We start from the raw sequence: 24,443 nt of genomic DNA, 5'->3' as shown, positions 1-24,443 counted from the left end.
TGTCGCCTCCCCACTGCCCCTGCTCCCCAACCCACCCACTCCTGCTTCCTGGCATTCCCCTATACTGGGGCATAGAACCTTCACAGGACCAAAGGCCTCTCCTCCCATTGATGAATGACTAGGTCCTCCTCTGCTACATATGCAGCTAGAGCCATGAGTCCCATCATATGTTGTCTTTGATTGTTGGTTTAGTCACAGGGAGTTCCAGGGGTACTGGTTAGTTCATATTGTTGTTCCTCCCATGGGGCTGCAAACCTCTTCTGCACCTTGGGTACTTTCTCTAGCTCCTTCACTGGGGACCTTGTGCTCCATCCAATGGATGACTGTGTGCATCCATTTCTGAATTTGTTAGGCACTGGCAGAGCCTCTCAGGAGACAGCAGTATCAGGCTCCTGTCAGCAAAATCTTGTTGGCATCTGCAGTAGTATCTGGGTTTGGTGGTTATTTATTGGATGGATCCCCAGGTGGGGCAGTCACTGGATGGTCATTCCTTCAGTCTCTTCTCCAAACATTGTCTGTGTAAATCCTTCCATGGGCATTTAGTTCCCCCTTCTAAGAAGGAATGAAGTATCTACACTTTGGTCTTCCTTATTCTTGAGTTTCATGTTTTTTGCAAATTGTATCTTGTGTATTCTGAGCTTCTGGGCTAATATCCACTTATCAGTGAGTGCATATCATGTGTGTTCTTTTGTGATTGGGTTACTTCCAGAGAGGCAATTTTGTGTGAAAGGCAGCATACAAAGTACAGAATCTTCCTTGGGCAGATCAGAGTGCTCAGTGTGGTAGCAGTGAACAGTGAGAGCAGAAAAGCTTATTAGAAGCAGGGAGGAAGGGAGATGCAGATTCCAACACCAGACACTGCCTGGAAATAAACCAACTTGATTTGAGTTAAGGAACCAGGAAGCAAGTGCTCATAATGTAAAGCAGTGTTAGCTAGAGGCTGACAAACCATGATGGCCACACCTATGTGCACAACGAACAGACCACGGGTCACATGAATACGGCCAACTCAGCTATGCGTCCTAGCTGGGTCTAAAGCATGTTTATGGCCACTTCACCACCACCTGGTGAATGAAATCAGAATTGAGGGGTATTTGGTGAAGGACAGTCTTCAAAATGTTTTACTTTTGTTAACACAATTTAAAACTCAAGAATCTGCCATGTGATCACACCACTGGGCTGGATACCTGGAGTCCATCTGGATAAGGGACTCTGGGACACAACTGGGACTAGAGACCTCACAGCCACTTACTCTCTGCTTTCTGATCAGTTGTTGTCACTGTAGAGGCTTCAACTGCTTCAAAATGAAAGTTCTTTGATGAGGAGCGAGAACTGCATTCATATCCGTGTTAATTATAAATATTTAGAACACAGTTAGAAGCTACACTGATTTAGGAAAGAAATTGTAGTGGGTTCTCCTCTAGGGTATATGAACTTCTCAGCTATGGGTATTTAACTGGATTTACAGTATTGGGCCAGAGTTCCTTGTTATTGAGCAGGCCTTAAGTCTAATAGGACATGTATTAGTTTCTTCCAATATGGAACTACTGCTATCAAACCCTTGTGGATATAATGACATGGTGGTCATTTGGTTCCCATGGAGTCTTATAGAGCACCTCTGTACACTATGAGAACTCATCTTCATGGTAGAGTCTTCAGGTCAGTTCTAGCTATATTCCTCCAAGTCCTATGTATGAAGTACATGGAGGCCTAAGAAAATTGGTCTTACCTTCAAGTTCTATGAGGCAATCAATGGCAGTGGTGATAGCCCATTTCATCCATTTAATTTGGAAGAAGCTCTTGAAACCCCCTGACCAACAACTTGAAAGGAGGGTTCACTTGCCTGACACTGGGGCTTTTATTAGATTTAGCATTCATTCCAGTTTTAACAAGATGTCGTCTGAGAGATCCTGTTCTGTGCTGTGCCATTAGGAATAGTTTTTGGAGTTTAGAAATGCAATTTGACATTCCATTTTGCTCCCTAACCAGTAAGATAGCACACACTTCTTTGCTGATCGTTATATTTAGAACTGAGTCTCTCTTAAGACACACCACAGTTGTGTTTTATTTATTTATTTATTTATTTATTTATTTATTTATTTATTTATTTATTTATTTATTTATTTAAATTTCAGGTCTTCCTTTAGAAAGAGATAAATATGAATACTAGACCATTTTAGTTTAAATTAGCGTTTTGTTTATAAAATTGAGAAGAATCAAAGCCTCGGCCTCCTTTCCCATCTTAAGAATTATTAGAGAATCCACATCCCAGGTGAGTGACTACACAGGTTGTCAGGATTCAATCAAGGTGTAATGGAAGAGGAGAGTAGTCAGTAATGGGAGAGCTTTCTAGATAGTCTTTATGACCAAGCTCTCTCCTACATGATGTGTAGAGTTGGGCAGGAGGGAAGGAGGGAAGGAGGGAAGGAGGGAAGGAGGGAAGGAGGGAAGGAGGGAAGGAGGGAAGGAGGGAAGGAGGGAAGGAGGGAAGGAGGGAAGGAGGGAAGGAGGGAAGGAGGGAAGGAGGGAAGGAGGGAAGGAGGGCAGGAGGGAAGGAGGGAAGGAGGGAAGGGGGAAGGAGCTCCCTCTCAGGCCATCATCCTGAAAGCTCCAACAGCAGTAGTTCATGAGCACCTTCACTAAATGAAGACTGTCAGGAGTGTGGTAGTTTGAAAGAGAATGGCCCCACAGGCTCAAACATCTGAATGTTTTGTTCCCAGTTGGTAGACTGTTTAGGGAGGATCATGAGGTGTGCTTTTGCCAGAAGAGGCATGTTATTAGTGGTGAGCTTTTGAACCTTGAAGCCCAAACCAGGCCCAGTTCTCGCTCTCGTTCCCCACCATCCCACCCCAGCTTGTTTGTGATAAAATGTAAGCCCTTAGCTACTGCTTCAAATCCATGCCTGCCTGCCTGCCTGCCTGCCTGCCTGCCTGACTGACTGACTGACTGACTGACTGACTGACTGACTGACTGACTGATTGCTACATTCCCCACCACAATTTTTTCACCCTCTGGTACTGTGATCAATCCCTCAATTCAATGCTCTTTTTGTAAATTGTCTTGATCATGGTGTCTCTTCACAGCAATAGACAAGAAACTGAGTCAGAAAATGAGGTGGAACTCCCTGTAACATGGACCTTGGAGAGGAAGAGTGTAAATAACGTAAGGCGGGAGACTGAAGCAGACTTTGAAAGCTGGAGTCTATGTTCTTCATGTGTTATAAATTTGTAGGGTAATATCAGAAGATTATTGGAAAACTTAAATCAGTTGATTTTATGAGAATCTTGGACGCACTTAATCCCATGTTAGGGTTTCCCTGGAGATGATTGCTGGCAGAGGACCTGCACTTAGAGAGAGTGCGTTATTTCTGGGGGTCAAAGCCTGGGTTCTAGCACTGACATCCATCCTATCCTGTCAGAACAACCACAAATACCTACATTTGTAAGAATTTGATCTGCGGTTTGTTGGTGTTTTCAGGAAGCAAGGGAAGCACCGCTTTAATGAAAGCACAGAGCCTCCCTCTCAGGGCCTCCCCCTGAGCCCTCCTGCACCCTTGGTTCATGTGCAGCTTCCCCTGCAGTCTCCCTCACTGTGTCACTCAGAGCACAGTAGTACAGGGCAGAGTCTGACAGCTGCGCTGAGGACTTCTGCAGATGGAAGGAGCTGCTGCTCTTATGGAGAGTGGCGTGGAACCCTTGGTGCTCGGTCCTCTTGTTGTCTGTGGAGCTCTTCAGGAGTAGCCGAGGGGATTCATTGAGATAGTGCACATACCAGAAAAGGAAAGCATTTGAGTAAATAGTCTGATAGGTGCAGTTCAGCATCACAGGCAACCCCTCGGTGAGAGTGACCAGGCCTTCCTTCTGGGTCACTGAGTCTCCATCTCCATTGCTCCTCCCTGAAAAATAAATAATAAAAAAGAATGAGTAACTAAATAAACATGTAAACATGGAGGAATTAATTTTTTATGCAAGGAGGAACACTAAAGACTATCAGGATTGTAAGAAAATGACATCATTAACCCTTAGAGTAAAATGTGACTTACTGAGCATTAGGAGGAGCACAAGAACTGAGCAGGTGCCAGGACGCATGTTCATAGAAGAAATGACACTTGGTCCTTGAGTGCACCAATCTCACAGGGCAATCCTACTGCAGGATCTCCTCAAACTCCTCACTCACAGACAAGGACCTCTGTCTGCACAGTGAGTCTGTCACTTTAAGTCACCACCCGAATGAGATGTTAACCACACCTGAAGGGACAGCGCCCTCTGCTGGTTTCCCTTCAACCTGCACCACAGATGTCTGCACAGCACATTATAAATAAACTTGGTACCTCACCCAAAGGAGTCAGGTCTCAAGCCTCCAGTGGATGTCTGAAATCTCTAGTGTTACTGACTTATTTTAATCCTACCGTATTTAGTGTGGTGAGTGGACATAAAAGAATATACACACTCAAATATACCTCTGATAAAATTTATCTACTTTTTCTCATTTTATTAGCTCTTAGAGAATGTTGTGCAATGAAGTTTAATTTTATTCATCTGTTCTTTCCAGTCTAACACAGTTCTGTGTCATCAAGCCCTTTCTAAAACAAAACACATCAAGTTTTGTGTTACAGCTTATGCTGTCCATCTACTGTTGGATATGAGGCCTTCAGTGGAGGATGTCTATGGACCAGAAGCTGCACTTTTGAAGGAAACAGATGGGAATGGCCACTTACCTTTTCCTGATGGAATTCTGTTTGGTCTGATCCTTTGCAAGTCTTAATTGTACTGTTAACCTCTCTGAGTTCATATGAGCAGCTACCCTGCTATGTCCAGAAAACACTGCTTCCTTGTAGTCATCCACCATGTATGACTCTTATAGTTGTCCACTCCCTCTTCTTCAAGGAGCCTAGGGAACCTCTGAGTCTAGGGAGGAGGGTATGGGATATAGATGCCCAATCAGGGGCTGAGTCAGCTACAGTCTCTTCTTCCCTAAAGCATAGCGAGTTCTGTCCTCTGATAATATCAATGTGCAGCAGCAAGGGAAATGGTGAAATTTTATTTCAAGTTTTAAATGATGGAGGATGCGAGAAAACTGTTCTAAATTGTTTGAGTGACTTGAAGCACACATTCTTATTTTGTGTTTTGATGTCTACGTTATAGCTGGCACTTGAAAACTAGCAATTTTATTATACAGGTATCGCCCTTGGTGGATGCTCTGCAGCACAGAGACAACTGGGAAACACTCGAGGTTAGATTACCTCGGCTATCTATGGCAAGTTGGGAGTCTAGAAAGGAAGGTTTGACTGCTAAAGCTAGCAGAACTACAACTCTGAGACCCCCGTGGCTAAAGTACTATCCTCCAGAAAAGAAATTTAGGATTAATAACTCTAGGGTTTTTTCCTGGGTCAATGGAATGCAAAGGCTCAATGTTAATACATATGTTCTTTGATTATAGGAACAAATAGTAAATTCTTCCCAAGGGTCTTCTCTCATCTGTTCTTTCTCGCAGGGATTGCCTTTCCCGGGGGGGGGGGGTACCTATGTCAGCAATTTGTGATTGTTTAGTTTATAGACGAGCCTATGGAATGTGTGTGTGTCTTTCTGTTTCTTTTAAATATCCCCCAAAATAAGCCAAATTCCAAAAGTGTTAGAAGAATGTCAATCACCTAAGAAGTCAGAAGCTGGAAGGAGTTAGAGTCATATTGAAGTTTGGTCAGAAAGAAGGAAGCACAGTAAAAACAAAGACCAGCAACTTATGCTGGCTTTCAGTTCACTGTGGCAGTTTGCAGAACCCAGCATGTATGTGTGCATGTGTATGGTTATGGTGGTTTGAATATGCTTGAATATCCTGGTTGAAGAAGGTGTGGCCTTCTTGAGGAAGTGTGTCACTGTGGGAGTGGCCTTTGCAACCTTCATCCTACCTACCTGGAGGTCAGTTTTCTATTAGCCTACAGATGAAGATGTAGAAACTCAGCTCCATCGATGTCATGCCTGCCTGGATGCTGCCATGCTCCCACTTGATGATAACGGACTGAACCTGTGAACCTGTAAGCCAGTCCCAAATTAAATGTTCTTATAAGAAATGCCTTGTCCAGCTGGGCGGTGGTGGTGCACGCCTTTAATCCCAGCACTCGGGAGGCAGAGGCAGAGGCAGGCAGATTTCTGAGTTCGAGGCCAGTTTGGTCTACAAAGTGAGTTCCAAGACAGCCAGGGCTACACAGAGAAACACTCACTCGAAGAAAACCAAAAACCAAAAAAAAAAACAACAACAAAAAAAAAAAAACAAAAAAAAAGAAAAGAAAAAAAAAAAAGAATTACCTTGGCCATAGTATCTATTCACAGCAATGGAAACCCTAAGACAGAAGTTGATCAACCAAAATGAGGTCATTGAGACCTTAAGAGCTACCATTCAATGAGTTAATTTTGTGCCAAATACAGCACACAAAGGACAGAATCCTCTTCAGACACAGGTAGGGAGGAGAGATACACATTCCAATACCAGACACTGGAGATAAACCAATGTGACTCTGAATTACGGAGCCAAGAAGCAAATGATTATGATGTAAACCAGTATTAGCTAAAGGCTGAGCAATCATGAGGTCAATACCTATGTGCACAGACCATGAGTCACATAAATAAGTCAAACTCAGTCATGCATCTTTGCCAGATCCAAAACATGTTTATAGCCACTTTACCATCAGCTGGACAACAGAAATTGTAATCAAAGAGTATTTGGTGAAGAACATCTTTCAAAATGTTTTACTTTTTGAATACAGTTTAAAATTCAAGACCATGAAATATCAGGTGATCACACCACTGGGCTCTTCTTGTACCCAGAGTCCATCTGGATAAGGGACTCTGGGACACAACTGGGACTAGAGACCTCACAGCCACTTACTCTCTGCTTTCTGATCAGTTATCGCTATAGAGGCTTCAACTGCTTCAAAATGAAAGTTCTTTGATGAGGGGTGAGAACTACATTTATATCCGTGTTAATTATAAATATTGAGAACACAGTTAGAAGCTTCATGATCTAGGAAGGTGGTTGTAGTAAGTTCTTCCCTAGGGTCAATGACCTCTCCATCCTCAGGGAGTTAACTAGGTTTACAGTTTTAGGCTCAAGTTGCTTCCCTTGTAGCAACTTGACATAATAAGACATGTGTTAGTGTCTCCCAATGTGAAAGTGGCACCATTACACCCTCGTGGATATCTTGACATGGTGGTCATTGCTTTTGTTCAGAGGATTCACATCTTGGTTTGACTATTCATTGCTTTTCTCCCTTGTAATTTTACATAACATCTCTGTACACTGTGAAAACTCATCCAAAGGAAGGAGTCTTCAGGTCAGGTCTAGCTCAAGTTCTCCAAGTCGAATGTCCAAAGTATGTGGTAGCCTAAGCAAATTGGTCTTGCCTTCAACTTTTATGAGACAATCAAGGGCAATGGTGATAGCCCATTTCATTTGGAAAAATCTCTTGAAACCCCTTGACCAACAACATGAATGGAGGGTTCCCATCCCTGGCACTGGGAGTTTTATTAGATTTGGCATTCATTCCAGGTTTGACAAGCTCACATCTAAGAGAATCTATTCTATGCTGCACCATTAAAAGTAGATTTTGGAGTTTATAAATACAATTTGACATTCCATTTTGCTTCCTAACTAGTAAGATAATATGCACAAAAATATGAATCTCTTGAGACACACCCTAGTTTTTTTTTAATTTCAGAACTTTCTTCCTTACAAAGAAATAAATATCAGTACTAGAACATTTTATTTTAAACTAGTACTTTGTCTAGAGAATTGAAATGAATCAACACTTTGGTCTCCATTGCATATTTCAGGATTATGGGAGAACCTAACTCTAATCACAGGTAAGTGACTACATCAGGTCCTGCAGAGATGAACAAAGTGCAGTGGGAGAGGAGAATGGTCATTAGTGGGGCAGGCTTTCTGCTTAGGTTCTATTATGAACAGCCTTGTTTGTACGCAGAGTGTGGGACAGGGAAGGACCTGCCTCTCATGTCGTCATCTTGAGAGCTCCAACAGCTGTTTCATGATCAGCTTTATCAAGTGGAGGCAGTCAGAAAGTGTGGTGGTTTGAATAAATATGACCGAAAAAGCTCATATTTTGGAGTGTTTGATTCCCAGTTGGTGGTCTGTGTAGGAATCACCTGAGGTGTGGTCATCTCAGAGGAACCATGTCACTGGTGATGGACTTTGAAACCAATGTCTCCCTCTTTACCCCTCACTTGTGATAAGATGTAAGGCCTCAGCTACTGGTCCAGGGCCATGCCTGGCTGGCTGCTGCTACACTCCCCACCATGATGGTCAACCCTATGAACCTCTGATCAAGCCCCCAGTTAAATGCTTCTTAATGGATTGTCTTGATCGTGGTCTCCTCACAGCCATAGATAAGTAAGTTAAGTCCAGAAGTTGGACTAAACTCTCTGTTTCATGGATCAAGGTGAGGAAGAATCTAAATAACTTAGGGAGTGAGGCTGAATAAAAATTTTAAAGATTAGAGTCTGTGTCCTCATTTAGGTCATGAATTTGTGGAGTAATAACAGAAAGTTGTTGGAGAATTTAAATCACTGAATTTTGTAAGACATCTTGGTAGAGAGATAAATCCCATGTCAGAGTTTTCCTGGAGAAGTTTCTTGTGAGAGGTCCTCGATTTAGGGAGAGAACAAAATGCCAGGGAACCAAATCCTGTCTCGTTTTGGTTTGGTTTGGGTTTTTATGGCACTAAATTTCATCTTACCCCATTAGAATATTTACCAATTCCTAGATTTGTAGGTGTCTGATCTCACACTTGTTCATGTTTTTCAGGAAGCTGGGTAAACAACCACTTAGCACATAGCATTCCTCTCAGGGCCTCCCCCTGAGCTCTCCTGCACCCTTGGTTCATGTGCAGCTTCCCCTGCAGTCTCCCTCACTGTGTCACTCAAAGCACAGTAGTACAGGGCAGAGTCTGACAGCTGCGCTGAGGACTTCTGCAGATGGAAGGAGCTGCTGCTCTTATGGAGAGTGGCGTGGAACCCTTGGTGCTCGGGCCTCTTGTTGTCTGTGAAGCTCTTCAAAAGTAGCTTAGGGGCTTCGTTGAGATGTTGCACATACCAGAAAAGGAAAGGTGAGTAAGTACTCTGATAGGTGCAGTTCAGCATCACAGGCAACCCCTCGGTGAGAGTGACCAGGCCTTCTGTCTGGGTCACAGAGTCTCCATTGTTCCTTCCTAAAAATAAGAAAGAAAAAGAGAGAGAGAGAGAGAGAGAGAGAGAGAGAGAGAGAGAGAGAGAGAGAGAGAGAAAGGAAAAAAGAATTGTTTTTTATGTGAGGAGGAACACTAAAGACTGCCTGAGTTGTAAGAAAATGACATCATTAACCCTTAGAGTACAATGTGACTTACTGAGCATTAAGAGGAGCACAAGAACTGAGCAGGTGTCAGGACGCATGTTCATGGAAGAAATGACACTTGGTCCTTGAGTGCACCAATCTCCCAGGGCAATCCTCCTGCAGGATCTCCTCACACTCCTCACTCACAGACAAGGACCTCTGTCTGCACAGTCTCTCATGTTAAGTCACCACCCGAATGAGATGTTAACCACACCTGAAGGGACAGCGCCCTCTGCTGGTTTCCCTTCAACCTGCACCACAGATGTCTGCACAGTACTTTGTCTATAAACTAGGAACCTCACCCAAAGGAATCAGGTCTCAAGCCTCCAGAGGATGCCTGAAATCACTTGTGTTACTGAACTATGTGTATCCTATGGTATTTAGCTTGCTGAGTGAACATAAAAGAATATGCACACACACAAATAGACCTCTGATATAATTTATATACTTTAAAATTTTTATTAGCTTTTACAGAATATTATGCAATGAATTTTGGTTATGCTCATCTGTTCTTTCCAGTCCTTAAAAGATTTACTCACTCTTTCATACAAACCCAGTTTTGTGTCCCATCCTCCCATTTAAAATAAAACTCGTCATGTTTTGTGTTATAGGTTGCAGTGCACATGTATTCTTGGATATGTGGCCATCACTGGAGGGTAGTCTTTGTACCATAAGCTTCAACTTCAAAGAAAAAGGGTGGGGATGGAATTTTTCTGATTTGATCTTTTGCAATACTTATGTGTACTGTCAAGCTCTCTGAATTCACATGTGCAGCTGTTCTTCTATGTCCAGAAAACACTGCTTCTTTGTAGTCATCCACCACCTACAGCTCTTATAGTTTTCCATGCCCTCTTCTTCAATGACCTCTGAGTCACTGAATGACTAGGGAGGAGGGTGTGGGATACAGATGTCCCATATGGGGCTGAGTCAGCTACAGTCTTTTCTTCTTTGCAGCATAATGAGTTCTGTTCTCTCATAACCTCTATGTGCTACAAGAAGGAAAGTATTAAAATTATATTTAAAATTTAAAACTAATTAAAAAAAAGAAGGATGGAGAGAATTGTCCTAAATGGAGTGGAGTGAGTTGAAGTTAACATTCTAATTTTGCATTTTTATGTGTACATTATAGCTGGCTCTTAAAACTAACCCCTGGCAAGCCTGTGATACAGGATGTAGATGGGGATCCAGGCCTCATGACAGGTTTGAGGACAGGCTACTAGAGCCATGGAACACTGTGCACTTTCAGCACAGAAGTACATGGCTTAGTCTTGAGGCTGATTGTCTGTGTTGTGCAGGGAGAAATGTTTGGATTTCTTATTCAGTAAAACTATAAATCTTTGGCTCTGGTTTCTTTCCATATTTCAACGAATGTCAATAACGAATATAGGATGTTTTCCAGGTCCTTGCTTATATCAAAGGAAGCAGAGCGAGGCATTGTTTACATAAATGCAGTTGATGAGAGTGTTGGTCCCTTCTTTGAATCTCAGGATGGAAGGAAGCTGCTCCACCTGCTTGCCTTGGCTCATCTCTATACAGAAAGATGGAAAGAAAGGAAAAAGCCTGTGAGGCCATCACTTTCCAAGTTTCTCCTTTTTTATGGTAACTAGAGAAAATCTGAGTAAGATGGCACACCCCTAGATGTCTCAAATACACACTGACCATTCTGTGGCCCAAAATATTAATTCACCATCCAAATACAGCCACAGAAATATCAATAAAGTGGGAAATATGGCTTCATTGTTCTGCCCAATTAAATTAAAATCCAATGTAGATCATGGTGACTACAGCTATCAGACTATTGTTCTTTCTTATTAACAATTCTAGCTCTAGAACCATCCCTCCTCACTCACTGACAAAAAAGCCTACACCATTAACACACACCAAAGTGAATTCTCTGCATAGCCTCCAGCAGTTGAGATCTACTGCCACCTTCTGGTTGCATCCCTAATCAGCAAGGACTGGTGCTCTTATCCTATGAGGTACTCAGATATATACACCCAATATGTCATATCAAATGGGATCTAGAACTTAGATATCAAGAATAGTATATTTATTCACTAGTCAGGTTTGTTTTTATCTTTAAATATCACATATCATATTCATTATGTTTCATATGCAAGGTATATATGTGTTTTCATATATAAAGGTATATATGTTATATATTCTTATATAAGTTGTGTTTGTGTGTGTAATATATATAAGATTTCTTCTGTCTACAACTGAATTTACCAATCCCCTTCCATACTGCAGAATGTTCAGATCATTTATCAAACAACTCTCTTTTCTTGGGGACAGATATTTAGGTCTGTTTGCTCTTGAGAGTTATGGAACCTAAGAAATACCTTTCTCAGGTCTCTTATGGGCTTTCAGTTGCAAGGGAGCAATGTTGTTCCTATTGCAGTGAATTCTTATTGACAATGCAGATATGCTCTTTTTATACTTGCATCTCACCTTTCAGAGAAGTCATCCTGGAATCGCAAATACACATAACTACTCTTAGGAAAGTTATACAAAGTCATTTGATCTTGAGGATGGCTCCATTCATTTCACCCACTCTCACAGCATCCAGTGTTGGAAGGCTGAATTCCTGATAGAATAGCATTGTGGATTCCCTATGAGATCTGCCAAACCTTGCAACAAACCCTTCCTCCTTCTTGTGGACCCTTCTCAGCACGTTCCCAAACCTTTCTAGTGGGTTTTGTTTTCTTTGTGTCAACTGTGAATATCTACAGACACTATCTGGGAATCCAGTGTCTACACTGGCTTGGGAAGTAAGTGGGTCATCCTCATTGTCCTTCCTGTCCTCAACATCAGTTTCCTTAGTACCATCCCCATCCCTTATGTAACAGACCACTTACTGGGCCTGTCCTCTCACTCCTCCTCCATTTACTAGGAACTCAGCCAAACCTTGCTGCATCTCCTTTTATCTCTCACCCCCATTCCTCTATGTCAAAGGCCAATAGAGACATTCTACCTGGGAATCTTGTGGTCACAACCACCTGGGGAAAAGAAAAAGTATCTCATCTTCAATGGCCTTCATGTCCTACAATGCTATTTCTCCAGTTTCATCCCCACCTCTGTATCAGACCACTTGTAGGGGCCAGAGCTTGCTTCCTCTCTGCTTTCATTATCCAGGGACTCCAGCAAACCTTGCAGAGAACTCAGCTCCCTTGTCCTGTGGACCTTCACAGTACCCGCTCTAGTACAAACCCCTCTCCATTCTGTCACCCTCAAGTGCATAAGAACACTCTATCCGTGAGTGACCACATGAGCAGGGACTTAAGGAGATTATTCACACTATCCTATCTGTCCCCCATTACAATTTCTCCATTCTTATCCTTAACCTGGTAACAATGTGCTTACAGGTCCCCTTCCTCAACGTCATTCACTGGACACCAAAACTCTTGACTCAGACCCAGGGTCCCTTTCATGCTCACCTCTCCCCCCCCAAAAAAAATTCTTTGCCTTACTGTAACCTGCTTGTAAGATCCTCTGCTCACAGCATGTCCCCAACTCCCTATGAATACTACCTTTACTTATGAACACAATCCCCTTGGGTTGTTTTGGAAGCCTCTCTCAGACTTTTCTCTGAGCCCACGTCTATTCTTTTCTGCCACAAATTGACTCATAGAAGCTCTCCCTACCAATGAACAACACTCATACTTTACTAATATCCAGAGAGTTCAACCAAAAATGAAGAAAGGAAACACTTACTGAACAAAGGCAATAACAGATATCAACACATAGAAACATAATCATCCTATCCCAGACACCTGCACATAAACCTAATCATCAATAGGCAAGGACCTATTGTCTCTACAAGGACCCAGTAACCTTAGTAAAATAGACCACAAAAGTGCAATGTATTTGAACCTAAGGAGAATATGATTAAACCCTTTACTGAAGTCATGAAAACAGAAAGAGTGGAATAAAATTATGGGACACAATGAAAGCATTGCTAAGAGGAAACTCATACCTCTGAGTGCCTCCAAAAAGAAACTAGAGAGAGCACACATTAGCAGCTTGACGACACACCTAAAAGCTCTAGAACAAAAGGAAGCAAATTCACTCAAGAGGAGTAGAAGGCAGGAAATAATCAACTCAGGGGTGAAATCAACCAAGTGGAAACAAGAAGAACTATTCAAAAAATCAACCAATCAAGGAGCTGGTTCTTTGAGAAAATCAACAAGATAGATTAACCCTTAGCCAGACACACTAGAGGGCACAGGGAAAGCATTCTAATTAACAAAATCAGAAATGAAAAGGGAAACATAACAACAGATCCTGAAGAAATCCAAAACACCATCAGATCCTTCTACAAAAGGTTTTACTCAACAAAACTGGAAAACCTGGATGAAATGGACAAGTTTCTAGACAGATACCAGGTACCAAAGCTAAATCAAGATCAGGTTAATGATCTAAACAGTCCTATATCCCCTAAAGAAATAGAAGCAGTCATTAATAGTCTCCCCACCAAAAAAAGCCCAGGACCAGATGGGTTTAGTGCAGAGTTCTATAAGACCTTCAAAGAAGATCTAATCCCAGTTCTTCACAAACTATTCCACAAAATAGAAACAGAAGATACTCTACCCAACTCATTCTATGAAGCCACAATTACTCTGATACCTAAACCACAAAAAGACCCAACAAAGATAGAGAACTTCAGACCAATTTCCCTTATGAATATCGATGCAAAAATCCTCAATAAAGTTCTTGCTAACCGAATCCAGGAACACATCAAAACAATCATCCATCCTGACCAAGTAGGTTTCATCCCAGGGATGCAGGGATGGTTCACTATATGGAAATCCATCAACGTAATCCAGTATATAAACAAACTCAAAGACAAAAACCACATGATTATCTCGTTAGATGCAGAGAAAGCATTTGACAAAATCCAACACCCATTAATGATAAAAGTCTTGGAAAGATCAGGAATTCAAGGCCCATACCTAAACATGATAAAAGCAATCTACAGCAAACCAGTAGCCAACATCAAAGTAAATGGTGAGAAGCTGGAAGCAATCCCACTAAAATCAGGGACTAGACAAGGCTGTCCACTCTCGCCCTACCTATTCAACATTGTACTTGAAGTCCTAGCCAGAGCAATTAGACAACAAAAGGAGATCAAGGGAATACAAATTGGAAAGGAAGAAGTCAAAATATCACTTTTTGCAGATGATATGATAGTATATATAAGTGACCCTAAAAATTCCACCAGAGAACTCCTAAGCCTGATAAACAGCTTCGGTGAAGTAGCTGGATATAAAATTAACTCAAACAAGTCAATGGCCTTTCTCTACACAAAGAATAAACAGGCTGAGAAAGAAGTTAGGGAAACAACACCCTTCTCAATAGTCACAAATAATGTAAAATACCTTGGCGTGACTCTAACTAAGGAGGTGAAAGATCTGTATGATAAGAACTTCAAGTCTCTGAAGAAAGAAATTAAAGAAGATCTCAGAAGATGGAAAGATCTCCCATGCTCATAGATTGGCAAGATCAATATAGTAAAAATGGCTATCTTGCCAAAAGCAATCGACAGATTCAATGCAATCCCCATCAAAATTCCAACTCAATTCTTCAACGAATTAGAAAGGGCAATCTGCAAATTCGTCTGGAATAACAAAAAACCTAGGATAGCAAAAACTCTTCTCAAGGATAAAAGAACCTCTGGTGGAATCACCATGCCTGACCTAAAGCTGTACTACAGAGCAATTGTGATAAAAACTGCATGGTACTGGTATAGTGACAGACAAGTAAACCAATGGAATAGAATTAAAGACCCAGAAATGAACCCACACACCTATGGTCACTTGATCTTTGACAAGGGAGCTAAAACCATCCAGTGGAAAAAAGACAGCATTTTCAACAAATGGTGCTGGCACTACTGGTTGTCATCATGTAGAAGAATTCGAATTGATCCATTCCTATCTCCTTGTACTAAGGTCAAATCTAAGTGGATCAAGGAACTTCACATAAAACCAGAGACACTGAAACTTATAGAGGAGAAAGTAGGGAAGAGCCTCGAAGATTTGGGTACAGGGGAAAAATTCCTGAATAGAACAGCAATGGCTTGTGCTGTAAGATCAAGAATCGATAAATGGGACCTCATAAAGTTGCAAAGCTTCTGCAAAGCAAAAGACACCGTCAATAAGACAAAAAGACCACCAACAGATTCGGAAAGGATCTTTACATATCCCAAATCGGATAGGGGACTAATATCCAATATATATAAAGAACTCAAGAAGGTGGGCTCCAGAAAATCGAATAACCCCATTAAAAAATGGGGCTCTGAGCTGAACAAAGAATTCTCACCTGAGGAATACGGAATGGCAGAGAAGCACCTGAAAATGTTCAACATCCTTAATCAACAGGGAAATGCAAATCAAAACAACCCTGAGATTCCACCTCACACCAGTCAGAATGGCTAAGATCAAAAATTCAGGTGACAGCAGATGCTGGCGTGGATGTGGAGAAAGAGGAACACTCCTCCATTGTTGGTGGGATTGCAAGTTTGTACAACCACTCTGGAAATCAGTCTGGCGGTTCCTCAGAAAATTGGACATAGTACTACCGGAAGATTCCCCCAATACCTCTCCTGGGCATATATCCAGAAGATGTCCCAACCGGTAAGAAGGACACATGATCCACTATGTTCATAGCAGCCTTATTTATAATAGCCAGAAGCTGGAAAGAAACCAGATGCCCCTCAACAGAGGAATGGATACAGAAAATGTGGTACATTTACACAATGGATTACTACTCAGCTATTAAAAAAATGAATTTATGAAATTCCTAGGCAAATGGATGGGCCTGGAGGGTATCATCCTGAGTGAGGTAACCCAATCACAAAGGAACTCTCACAATATGTACTCACTGATAAGTGGATATTAGCCCAGAAACTTAGGATACCCAAGATATAAGATACAATTTGTTAAACTCATGAAACTCAAGAAGAACGAAGACCAAAGTGTGGACACTTTGCCACTTCCTAGAAATGGGAACAAAACACCCATGGAAGGAGTTACAGAGACAAAATTTGGAGCTGTGACGAAAGGATGGACCATCTAGTGATTGCCATTTCCAGGGATCCATCCCATAATCAGCTTCCAAACGCTGACACCATTGCATACACTAGCAAGATTTTGCTGAAAGGACCCAGATATAGCTGTGTCTTGTGAGACTATGCCGGGGCCTAGCAAACACAGAAGTGGATGCTCACAGTCAGCTAGTGGATGGGTCACACGGCCCCCAATGGAAGAGCTAGAGAAAGTACCCAAAGAGCTAAGCGGAACTGCAACCCTATAGGTGGAACAACAATATGAACTAACCAGTACCCCGGAGCTCTTGTATCTAGCTGCATATGTATCAAAAGATGGCCTAATCAGCCATCACTGGAAAGAGAGGCCCTTTGGACTTACAAACTTTATATGCCCCAGTACAGGGGAAAGCCAGGGCCAAAAAGGGGGAGTGGGAGGGTAGGGGATCGGGGGGGGGGGTGAGTATGGGGGACTTTTGGGATAGCATTGGAAATGTAAACGAGGAAAATACCTAATAAAAAAAATAAATTAAAAAAAAAAGAAGATGATATAAGTAATCATAAAAAACAACAACAACAACAACAACAACAACAACAACAAAGATTTTGCTGAAAGGACCCAGATATAGCTGTCTCTTGTGAGGCTATGCAGGGACCTAACAAACACAGAAGCTGATGCTCACAGTCAGCTATTGGATGGATCACAGGGCTCCCAATGGAGGAGCTAGAGAAAGTACCCAAGGAGCTAAAGGGGTCTGCAACCCTATAGGTGGAACAACAATATGAACTAACCAGTACCCCTCAGAGCTGGTGTTTCTATCTGCATATGTATCAGAAGATGGCCTAGTCGGCCATCATTGGAAAGAGAGGCTCATAGGTTTTGCAAACTTTATATGCCTCAGTACAGGGGAACGCCAGGGCCAAGAAGTGGGAGTGGGTGGGTAGAGGAGTGGGGGGGCTAAGGGGGGACTTTTGGGATAGCATTGGAAATGTAAATGAAGAAAGTACCTAATAAAAAAATTTGAAAAAAAAAACTCCACTGGAAACTCCTTCAGCTGATAATTCTTTCAGCAAAGTTGCTGGACACAAATTTAGCATACAAAATTCAGTAGCCTTCCAATATAGTAATGGCAACACACTGAGAAAGAAATCAGGGAAACAGCAACTTTCACAATAGCATCAAAATAATAAAATGTGTTTGGAAGCCCTAGCCATATAAGTGAAAACCTTGTGTAATAAAAATTTAAAACACAGAAGAAAGATATAAAGGAAGGTATCAGACAATGAAAGGCTTCCCATTCTTGTGAATTGGGAGGAGTGGCCATTCTATCAAAGGAGTTGACAGATTCAGTGCAATCCCTGTCAAAATTCCAACAAAATTCTTTAGAGAAGTAGAAAAGAATTTTTCAGCTTCATATGGAAACACAAAAATCTCAGGATAGCTAAAACAGTCATGAACAAAAAAGGAACTCTGTAAGACAAAGAACATCATCAAAAGGACAAAACTGCAGCCTACAGAATGGGAAAAGGTCTTCACCAACTCCACATCTAGAGAGGGCTAATATGCAAACTATAAAAAGAACTCAAGAAACTAGACATCGACAAATCAAACAATCCAACTTTTAAAATGGGGTACAGATATAAGCAGAATTCTCAATACAGGTATCATAAATGGCTGAGAAACACTTAAAGAAATGTTCAATATTCTTAACAATCAGAGAAATGCAAATCAAAGTGTCTCTGAGACTTAATCTTATATCCATCAGAATGGCTACGATCAAAAACACAATTGACAACTCATGCTGTCGAGGATATGGAGCAAGGGGAAGACTCCTCCATTACTAGAAGGAGTGGAAACTTACACAATCACTACAGGAATCAATATGGTTCTTTCTCAGAAAATTGAGAATTATTCTACCTCAAGATCCAGCTATATCACTCCTGGGCATATCAAAAGATGTTCCACCATACCACAAGGACTCTTGTTCAACTATTTCTTAGTGGCTTTATTCATAACAGTCAGAAACAAATTAGATGTTCCTCAATCAAAGAATGGTTAAATAAAATGTGGTGCATTTACACAATGGAGTATTACTCAGCTGTAAAAAACAATGGCATGCATCTATAAGTTGGAACACAGGGCCCCCAATGGAGAAGCTAAAGAAAGCACCCAAGGAGCTGAAGGGGTCTGCAACCCTATAGGTGGAACAACAATATGAACTAACCAGTAGGCCCAGAGCTCGTATCTCTAGCTACATGTGTAGCAGAAGATGGCCTAGTCGGCCATCATTGGGAAGAGAGGCCCCTAGGTCTTGCAAACTTTATATGCCCCAGTACAGGGGCATGCCAGGGCCAAGAAGTGGGTGGGTAGGGGAGCAGGGCGGGGGGAGGGTATAGGGACCTTTCAGGATAGCATTTGAAATGTATATAAAGAAAATATTTAATAAAATAAATAAATTAATTAAACAATGACATGAAATTTGCCAGCAAATGAATGGAACTAGATGGAAAAGATGATCCTGGGTAAGGCAATCCAGACCCAGAATGGAGTGGTATGTACTATAAGTGGATATTAGCTGTCAAGGGCAATAATGTTACAAATCACAGACTCAGTAAACAAGGCTAATTAACAAGGAGGCCTTAAGAGGGGACCACAAGGATCTCCCTGGGAAGGGGAAACAGACTAGATTTCATGTGTGGACTAGGGATAGGAAGGGATGGGAATAGGAGGAATCAGATGGGGCTGTGGGGAGAGCAAGAACCTGGAAAGATGACTGGAATTGTGGGCATTTGAAGAGAGAGGTAGAAACCTTGTGTTTGGAAACTCTTAGGAATCTACGAGGGTGACTCTAATAGGGGGATACAGTACCCAAATGGCCATTTTCTCTAACCAGGTAAGGTTTCCAGTGAAGGGATTGGAACACCACTCAAGCTACAAAACCTCCTCTCTACACTTTATCCTTTTCTCCTGCCTGCAAGATGTGCTGGGGTAAAGGTAGCTCAGATATTGCAGAAGTGGTCAACCAATGACTGGTCCAAGTTGACACCTGGGCCATGGGAGGGTGCCCACACCTGACACTACCTGGAGAGCCAGGAACCAGAAGCTGTATAGCCCAGAGACTGTGTGTTTGTGTGTGTGTGTGTGTGTGTGTGTGTGTGTGTGTGTGTGTGTGTGTGTGTGTGTGCAAACAACCAGGAAAATAAATGAATGAATGATAAATAAAATAAGTAATGATTCTTAATAATACTGCTATAGTTGTAGACCAGAGTCCAGCATAATTGTCATTAGAGAGGCTTCAACCAACAGCCGATGGAAACAGATCCAGAGACCCATAGGAAAACGTTAGGCAGAGTGCAGGTAATTGCCCTGAAGAGAGAAAACAAGGACTGTACAAACCAATGGAGTGCTTAAAAACAGCCCACAGAATCAAATAACCAGGGCACTAGGGGCTCACAGAGACTGAACCAACAGTCAGGGAACCTATATGGGTCTGACCTAAGTCCTCTGTGTGTGTGCTATGATCATGTAGCTTAGTGTTCTTGTGGGACACCTAGCAGTGGGAACAGGGTCTACCTCTGACTCTTTTGTCTGCATTTGGAACCCTTGCCCTCTTACTGGGTTGCCTCCTCCAGACTTAAAATGAGGGATATGCCTAGTCTTACAGCAACTTGATATTTGGTTGATGCTCCTGGGAGGCCTGCCTTTTCTGAAGGGACATGCAGGATGAGTGGATCTAGGAGAGAAGGGAGGTAGGGGAGAGGGATTGGAATGAGAAGAGGGAGGGGAATCTGTGATTGAGATATAATATATGAGAGAACAATACACTTTAAAAAGTGGGCAGATGTAAACAGAGAGTTCTTGAAAGATGAAACACAAATGGCTGAGAAACACTTAAAGAAATGTTCAACAGGAAAATGTAAATTAAAACCACTATGAGATTTCATCTTATACCCCTGAGAATACCCAAAACCAGTAAAACAAATGACAGCTCATGCTGGAGAGGTTGTAGCTTAAGGGCAACATTCATCCACTGCTGGAGAGAGTGCCAACTTTATAGCCATTATGAAAATATGTGTAGTGGTTCTTCAGGAAGAGACTTTGGAACACCCAGTCTTAAATGGAATTTTCCATTAAACTCCTCCACTCAGGACTCAAGGGAATTCTGTAGAAAGGGAAGCAGAAAGATTGTAGGAGCTAGTGCAGATGGAAGACACTAAGGAAATAATGCCCTTCAAAAACGAGTCTGGTTTTCATAGGAGCTAATAGAGATGGCAGCAGCATACACGGGGGTCCCGAGAGGTCCAATAAAGACAGGGTTCCCGTGTTAATCATAGGAAGTGGACATAATGCCTCTTCCAAATCAAGAAACCATCTCCAATTAACAACTTCTCACAAAGAAAAAAAAAGTTTTTGCCAACAGTCTCACTTAAGACTCACACAATCCACACTGAAGGGCATGCCCAGTGGCAAATGGACAATTTTTCAAGATCATTGGGGTTTTTTGTATCATAATGCCTTATCTGGGCATTGTTTATGGTATGAGTCATTTGCTTATATACTATATTTTTCAGTTTTGGTTTTTATGGATTTGCTGGGTGTGTGTGTGCCTCACGTGTGTACGTGCTTCACCTGTTTTGTTTTGTTTTTCTATTTGCTAAGCTCTATTCTGGTTGTTTGTTTGTTTGTTTTCTAAACAGAGAGAGAACTAAGGCATGGAATTGATTGTGTGGGGAAGTGGGGAAGATATGGAAGGAGATGAGGGAGGGGAAGCACTGGTCAGAAGGTATTGCAAGAAAAAAAAATCCATTTCCAAGTTAAAGCCAAAAAGACAGTGTGCAGCCTGAGTCTTGCTTGCTCAAAGTGCCCTTCTTTACCCAGATTGGAGTTGTTGATCCTGGTGGTCAGACATATTAGACGTGTTCTTTCCAGATTCAGCATTCAGAGCTGAAAATGGTGGGTTTCCTATAGGGTGATTGTTCCTACAGGAATGAAGTAGAGACATAATGCTAATGAGGAAATCAGTAGCAATGGCATTTCACACATACTTTCAATGTTTTGTAATGGAATTGGATAAGGGACTTCTATGAATTTTTGTGGCTTTGAAATTCTTTCATGCTACTGAATATGGAAAATATCCACAGAGATCAGTGTCAGGCATAGAGTATGATGGGACTGGGAGAACGTGTCTCAAAATATGAAAACCCAGACCATTCACCTTCTTAAACATCTAACAAACCTGCTATTTCACTAACATGACTGTGGGCCCCTGAAAAATTAGATAGGATCCTATCCAGATTTCTAAACCTCCCACAACATAAAGGGAGGATCATGGGGAGATTATATTTATAGTTAAGTAAAATATAATTTGCCCAAAAACTGTGATCATATGTGGTGTGATGTGGTTGTGGGCCCTGTATCCTAGGCAGAGAGAGTCAGAATGCTCCTTTATGAGGGTCTTTTTAATCCATAAATATAACACACCTTTCTTTTTTTGTATTTTTTTTAATTAGGTATTTTCCTCATTTACATTTCCAATGCTATCCCAAAAGTCCCCCATACCCTCCCCCCTACTCCCCTACCCCCCCACTCCCACTTTTTGGCCCTGGCGTTCCCCTGTACTGGGACATATAAAGTTTGCGTGTCCAATGGGCCTCTCTTTCCAGTGATGGACAACTAGGCCATCTTTTGATACATATGCAGCTAGAGTCAAGAGCTCTGGGGTACTGGTTAGTTCATAATGTTGTTCCACCTACAGGGTTGCAGATCCCTTTAGCTCCTTGGGTATTTTCTCTAACTCCTCCATTGGGGGCCCTGTGATTCATCCAATAGCTAACTGTGAGCATCCACTTATGTGTTTGCTAGGCCCCAGTGTAGTCTCACTAGAGACAGCTATATCAGTGTCCTATCAGGAAAATCTTTCTAGTGTATGCAATGGTGTCAGCGTTTGGAGGCTGATTATGGGATGGATCCCTGGATATGGCAATCACTAGATGGTCCATCCTTTTGTCTCAGCTCCAAACTTTGTCTCTGTAAATCTTTCCATGGGTGTTTTGTTCCCAATTCTAAGAAGGGGCAAAGTGTCCACACGTTGGTCTTTGTTCTTCTTCAGTTTCATGTGTTTTGCAAATTGTATCTTATATCTTGGGTATTCTAAGTTTCTGGGCTAATATCCACTTATCAGTGAGTACGTATCATTTGAGTTCTTTTGTAATTGGGTTACCTCACTCAGGATAATGCCCTCCAGGTCCAACCATTTGCCTAGGAATTTCATAAATTCATTCTTTTTAATAGCTGAGTAATACTCCATTGTGTAAATGTGCCACATTTTTTGTATCATTTCCTCTGTTGAGGGGCATCTGGTTTCTTTCCAGCTTCTGGCTATTATAAATAAGGCTGCTATGAACATAGTGGAGCATGTTTCTTTCTTACTAGTTGGAACATTTTCTGGATATATGCCCAGGAGAGGTATTGCGGGATCCTCCGGTAGTACCATGTCCAATTTTCTGAAAAACTGCCAGACTGATTTCCAGAGTGGTTGTACAAGCTTGCAATCCCACCAACAGTGGAGGAGTGTTCCTCTTTCTCCACATCCTTGCCAGCATCTGCTGTCACCTGAATTTTTGATCTTAGCCATTCTGACTGGAACACATCTTTCTTGCAAGAAATATATTTACCCTGCAACTTAAGATACTGAGAATGGAAGATGGTTTATAATATATGAAGCAAAAGTCTCACTGACAGTCTCATCTTGAACGGTTTCTGGAGTTCAGTACCTGCTTCACAGGGGTAATTATGAGGGTCAAACTATCAACTGAGGTAGTGATATAGCTTTGACACCAGATGTAAAGCAGAAAATTGTTTCTCTCCCCAGATGCAAAAACCAAGCCTAGATTATTTTAAAACACAACAGTGTTTACATTTAGGAATATTAGCTTATACACTGAATATTCAGCATTGTAATTTATATAAAAATACCAACGCAGGAAGATGTGTCACCTACAAGGCACCATTTGTTGCCTTGTTCAACCAGAGTTGGTGGGACATGCATGTATGATGAAGGCCCTAGGAAGAGAGAGACTGAGCCAGGGATAAACCTAGAGTGGTAATTGCTGTCGATATGTGACTGCCACCATTTGCAAGGTTTGGTTTAAGAGGTGAAAGACAGTGAGAGGATTCAAGATGCTACCTAATATAGACTGGAAACAATCAGGTTTGATCCAGGTGAACTGTCACTTCAAGAAGAGTTGGCAGATAATTTATTGATCATGTCAACAAAGGTAGAAATAAATAAACTAAAGATGAAGATGAGGCAAACATGGTATATCTATTCAGAATTACTCAATCATTAATAAAGGTGACAGGTCAAGAAGGAAGGACCATCCAGAAACTGTCCCACCCAGGAATCCATTCCATAAACAACAACCAAATCCAGACACTATTGAATATGCCAACAAGATTTTGCTGACAGGACCCTGAAATAGCTGTGAGGCTCTGCCAGTACCTGACAAATACAGAAGTGGATGCTCACAGTCATCTATTGGATGGAACACAGGGCCCCCAATGGAGAAGCTAGAGAAACTACTCAAGGAACAGAAGAGTTCTGCCACCCTAGCGGTGGAACAACAATATGAACTAACCAGTACCCCCAGAGATCATGTCTCTAGCTGCATATGTAGCAGAGAATACCCTAGTCAGCCATCACTGGAAGGAGAGGCCCTTCTTGCAAAGATTATATGCCCTATTATAGGGGAATGCCAGGGCCAGGAAGCAGGAGTGGGTGAGTTGGGGAGCAGGGGGAGAGAGAAGGGTATAGGGGATTTTCGGAGAGGAAACTAGGAACGGGAATAGCATTTGAAATGTAAATGAAGAAAGTATTTAATAAGAAAAAAAAGAAAAGAAAAGAAAAGGGAGGAAAAGAAAAGAAAAGGGAAGGGAAGGAAAGAAAAGAAGAGAAAGGAAAAGGAAAGGAAAGGAAAGGAAAGGAAAGGAAAGGAAAGGAAAGGAAAGGAAAGGAAAGGAAAG

The 24,443-nt window shown here is 41.8% G+C and overlaps 1 pseudogene, 2 gene segments (V, D, J or C) and 1 further gene; all 4 read right to left on the bottom strand.

The window, feature by feature from the left end:
* Positions 1–24,443, bottom strand: part of Tcra (T cell receptor alpha chain) — a 1,796,232-nt gene that overhangs the window by 598,359 nt on the left and 1,173,430 nt on the right.
* Positions 3,595–4,088, bottom strand: Trav12-3 (T cell receptor alpha variable 12-3). The segment is given in 2 exon segments: positions 3,595–3,895; positions 4,043–4,088. Coding segments are annotated over 2 exon segments (347 nt in total).
* Positions 8,926–9,443, bottom strand: Trav12-2 (T cell receptor alpha variable 12-2). The segment is given in 2 exon segments: positions 8,926–9,217; positions 9,392–9,443. Coding segments are annotated over 2 exon segments (344 nt in total).
* Positions 10,616–10,904, bottom strand: Trav5-2 (T cell receptor alpha variable 5-2; annotated as a pseudogene). Its single transcript is given in 1 exon segment — positions 10,616–10,904. A coding segment is annotated over 1 exon segment (289 nt).

Source organism: Mus musculus, chromosome 14, assembly GCF_000001635.26.
Source record: "Mus musculus strain C57BL/6J chromosome 14, GRCm38.p6 C57BL/6J".
In the NCBI taxonomy this organism is placed as follows: domain Eukaryota; kingdom Metazoa; phylum Chordata; class Mammalia; order Rodentia; family Muridae; genus Mus; species Mus musculus.
This window is presented reverse-complemented; position numbering and strand designations above follow the sequence as displayed.